General features: G+C 40.8%; 2 protein-coding genes across 2 annotated transcripts in view; both read left to right on the top strand.

The window, feature by feature from the left end:
* LOC109394740 (putative uncharacterized protein C10orf113) overlaps nucleotides 1–550 on the top strand; it is a 14,759-nt gene extending 14,209 nt beyond the window's left edge. Inside the window, 3 exon segments of the mRNA XM_019665125.1 lie at nucleotides 210–256; nucleotides 259–353; nucleotides 356–550. Of these exon segments, the coding sequence (XP_019520670.1) occupies nucleotides 210–256; nucleotides 259–353; nucleotides 356–550 (337 nt within the window).
* Nucleotides 1–4,746, top strand: part of NEBL (nebulette) — a 389,725-nt gene that overhangs the window by 41,083 nt on the left and 343,896 nt on the right. The window lies entirely within an intron of this gene.

Raw genomic sequence — 4,746 nt, 5'->3', positions numbered from 1 at the left:
CTAGATAGAAAACAAATGATACAGACATTTCTATGCTTAAGTCTGTGATGAGGCTTTCCCAGGAAGTCCCTGATTTTGAAGGTGGATTGGTTTTGAAATACACTAGTAGTGTGGTTGTTATGATTCCAAATGTGATAATTTTCTCACCTACTATGTGTGGCACCAGGCAAGAAGAACGGCTAGCTGAATAATCGCATTTCATCCTACAGTCTGGGTAAGGCAGAAGGGGGAGCTAAGGAGGGCCTGAGGCCCCCCAATGATGTTTGGGGACATGCAGAAGGCTGCAGAGCTGGCCAAGTCTTGCCAGGTGGCTGCAGAGTCAGCCCAGTCCCTACAAGCCGGGAGCTGGAGCCTGTCCATCCAGGCAGCGCCTGAGCCAGGTCCAGACAAGCGGGCCAAGTCCCTGAGGCTGTCCCTGGGACCAGAAGGCGTAACCAGAGGGAAGCATGGATGTAAATTCCAGGGCATAAGACAAAAGCTCATCCTATCTAAGAAGAAGGAGCTGAAAATGACTTTTTATAAACGCTTGAAGGACGCTGTCTCATACTGAACCACGTATCAGAACGTTTAAGGAGGGCCTGATTTTGTTTCTGTCTGTGCCCTGTGGAGCACATGTGACTTCAAAGGCAAGTCTGTAGGGTGCAGGGAGGAAAGAGCATGCTTTTATTTCAAATTTTGGCACAAATCCTCCAAACTATTTTTAATGGCCAGGAAGCAAAGCTCACATTCCCTCTACCTTCATTTGCATTTAGTGGATCCACCTTTGTTTTCCTAGGGTGATAGTTCCCACCTCTTCCACAGTGTGCTCTCCCTACTTGGAGGCTTTAGTTTGCAGGAAAAAGGCAAGGGTGATGCTAGATGATTCTCAAACAGCCTCAGACAAGCTCGCTTCATTAAGTGTCTCCAGAATTTAAAACAGTTGTTCCTAAGTCTGTTTAAAACCATAAAACACCCTTTTAATGGGAGTCTTATGTTATAAAAAAGAGCTCCTGGTTTCACTTCCACCTGATGGGACCCCTTGGTGATGAGCGAATATAGCTTCAGCCTAACACAGTGGCTGTGTGTGTGTGTGTGTGTGTGTGTGTGTGTGTGTGTGTGTGTGTGCGTAAGCTTCTAGACACACTGAGATTCCATTAATCACAGAAATTAGAGATGGCAAGGGTGGCCAGTTAGCTCAGTTGGTTAGAGCGCAGTGCTCATAACACCAAGGTTGCTGGTTCAATCCCCACATGGTCCACGGAGCTGCGCCCTTCATAACTAGATTGAAACAACTACTTGATTTGGAGCTGATGGGTCCTGGAAAAACACACTGTTCCCCAATTAANGGAATTCCGAAGTCTGCTTTAAGCCCGAGCAGCACTGTGGAATCAGAGGAGCTCACCTTCCAGGTGAGAGGGAAGCAGTATTCTTCTGGATGAACAGATCCCGATGTTTGTTGAGACAGGGTCAGAGCTCAGTAATCACCCAGTGTATGATGTGATCCCATAAGGCTTCCCATCTAATTATATTTTGCATATTGCTAATATTAAAAGTAATTTGAAGTTGCTAAGCACACACTAATTGATGGGATTGTTGTGAGGGTAAGGAGGAAAATCCAGGAGCTTTCTGACAGATGGGAAATCACCTTAGAATGGAGACAGCTCCAAACATGGATAATTAGGGACTGACAGAAACAATGAAAGACCTTGGAAGAGAGACTTACAGTTGTTTATGAGGTGGGTTTACATGGATTGAATGGTTTCTTTGGAAATTTATGAAATGTGTAGGAAATTCCTGAAAAAAATCGAAACTGAGGGAATTAACCCTGTTCTCTGACAAAGTTTATAAAGTATTTCTAGCACTGTGGCTAAAGTGACCTGGAAACAAAAGCACTATAGAGAAAGACTACTTTGCCCTTATAAAGGCACTTTTCGTCTAAGAGAGTAGAGCATTACTTGAATAAATTCAAGCTGAATTGTTGTGTGTGTGTGTGTGTGTGTGTGTGTGTGTGTGTGTGTGTGTGTGTGTGTGAGCTGGGGGTGGAATTTGGCACCTGTTTAGAATTTGTCTTAGGTAAACTTGCAAGTCTGTGGAACACTAAACAGGGAGTGACTTGTACCAGGAGAAAGATGACCACCAACATCAAGTGATCCCCAGCTGGGGGCTCTGGGGTGCGAGGACACCACTGGGAGAATCAGAGATGTTGTCCTGGAAGCCGCATCATCCGTTCAGGCTCCATTCCACTCTTATTCTGAGACCTATATTTCTTTGGAAACCCTAGCTTAATATAATTGGAGCTTTACTGATAACAATGGCTAATGTGTACTGGGTGCCCACAGTGGGCCATGATCTGTTGGAGGGCTTTGCTGTATTAACTCATATAATCCTTACAACTCTCTGAAGACACTATTTTTTCTCTCCTCATTATGAGATAAGGAGGATCTGAGTATAGACTAGAGAATAACTTGACTCAAAGTCACATAGCTTGTTAGTAACAGAATTGAGATGGAGCCTGACTTCAGAAATTGTGCTCTTTACCACTGCCCTGTGTACTGCCTCCCCAATAATTTCATTTTGTTAAAAATAGTACCTGTTTCTCTCACTATGAAGCTCTAGATTTCTACTGAGGTAAATGATGTGAGGGCTGCAGTCTTGTAAACAGATTGAAAGTGTCACAAAAAGAAAGCTGGCAAAAGAAGGAAGTGGGACTCATATAAAAGTATTAATTCAAAATGGATCAAAGACTCAAATGTAAGAGCTAAAAGTTATAAAACTCTTAGAAGAAAGCAAGCATAAGTCTTTATGACCATAGGTTAGGTGGTGTCTTTGTAGTCTATGACACCAAAAGCACAAACAGCAAAAGAAAAAACAATTGGACTTCACCAAAACTTAAAAACTCATGTGCTTCAAAGGACAGTCTTAAAAAAGTAAAAACCCAACCCATAAAATGTGAGAAATTATTTGCAAATCATATATCTGATAAAGGACTTGTATCCAGAATATATAAAGAACTGTTACAACTCAACAATTAAAAGACAACCCAATTAAACACGGACGAATGATGTGAATAGACATTTCTCCAAAGAAGATGTACAAAGGGCCAAGAGGCATATGAAGAGTCTTAGTCTTTAGGGAAATGCAAATCAAAACCACAATGAGATATCACTTCACACCCCCTGGAATATATACATACCGTGTTTTCCTGAGAATAAGACCGGATCTTATATTAATTTTTGCTCCAACAATCTACATTTATTCATTTATTCATGTGTAAAAATCTACATTTATTCAAACAGTCATGTCTGCCTGATGGTCTTAACTGGCGCTTATGTTTGGGGTAGAGCTTGTATTAAGAGCATCCTGAAAAATCATGGTAGGGCCTATTTTCCAGTTAGGTCTTATTTTTGGGGAAACACAGTAGTCAAAAACATAGACAATGACGAGTTTTGGTGAGGATGCAGAGAAATCTTGCTAGTGGGAATGTAAAACGGTGCAGCTACTTTGGGAAAAGTCTGGCAGTTCCTCAAAAAGTTAAACATAGAGTCACCACATGATCCAACAATTCTACTCCTTGGTTATATACCCAACAGAACTGAAAACTTACATCCACACAAAATCTTGTAAGTCAGTATTCATAGCAGCATTATTCATAGTAGCCAAATGTGGAAATCCAAAAAAAGTGAATCCATCAAAAAGTAGAAATGTCCATCAACTGATGAATGGATGATAAAATATGGTAGCTCTATACTATGGAACATTATTTAGCCCTAAAAAGAAACGAAGTACTGATACATGATGTAACATGATGAACCTTGAAAACATTAAGCTACATGAAAGAACCAGACACCAAAGAGCTCCTATTGTATGATTCTATTTATATGAAATGTCCAGGACAAGGCAGATGCATAGCGACCGATGGGTCCTTGCTGTAGGTTCTCGGGAGAGGGGGAGAATGGAGAGTGACTGCTGTTGGGTGCAGCGTTGCTTTTTGGGGTGATGAAAATGTTCTGGAATTATATACTGGTGATGGTTGTACAACTATGAGACTATACTAAAAACCCCTGAACTGCACACTTTAAAAAGGTGAATTTTATGGTATTAGAATTATATCTCAGTTTATAAACATATATACCTTCCCAAAAAAACAAAACAAAACACAAAAAACCAAACAAAACAGAAAGCAATATCTGCCCTTCTGGGAAAAGCAGGAAACAAAGTGACTGTTGACCATTCAAAAAATACAACAGCAGGAAATTTTTACTGACTTCATTTCAAGAACCAAGGGAAACTGGGATCCAGCTCCTCCCAAATGAGCTTTCTTTTCTTCTCTTTTTCACTCCCTCTCTTAAACTTAGCAGTTGAAAGAAATGAGTGGTTCGGTGGGGAGAAAAAAAGATGGCACTTCTGTTTCAATCTCAAGGTCAGTATTCCATGTCATGACCTGTCAAACATTCCAGAGGTTCCAAATGCATTATAAAACAACAGCGTTTTGCAATGTTGACCCTCTCCACATCGCCTTTATTAGTTTTGTGCTGTGGTGTGTTTTTCTCTGGCTGGGTTTTTTTTTTTTGTTTGTTAGTTTTTTTTTTGTTACTTCTGCTTTTTTATTTATTTTGACAGAGAATCCTCGTATTGAGCAAGGGCCAGCCCACTGAGACCTAACTGTGGAGGATACACACTGTCATTATATTGGAAACTTTATTGTTTCTAGTTAATATACAGGGGGCTCATCTGGTATTGGGCTCAGCCCAACATCATCAGCCTTAA

Source organism: Hipposideros armiger, unplaced genomic scaffold (genome assembly GCF_001890085.2).
Source record: "Hipposideros armiger isolate ML-2016 unplaced genomic scaffold, ASM189008v1 scaffold_434, whole genome shotgun sequence".
Taxonomy (NCBI): domain Eukaryota; kingdom Metazoa; phylum Chordata; class Mammalia; order Chiroptera; family Hipposideridae; genus Hipposideros; species Hipposideros armiger.
Note: the sequence above shows the minus strand (reverse complement) of the source record. Positions and strands in the feature narration are given on the sequence as shown.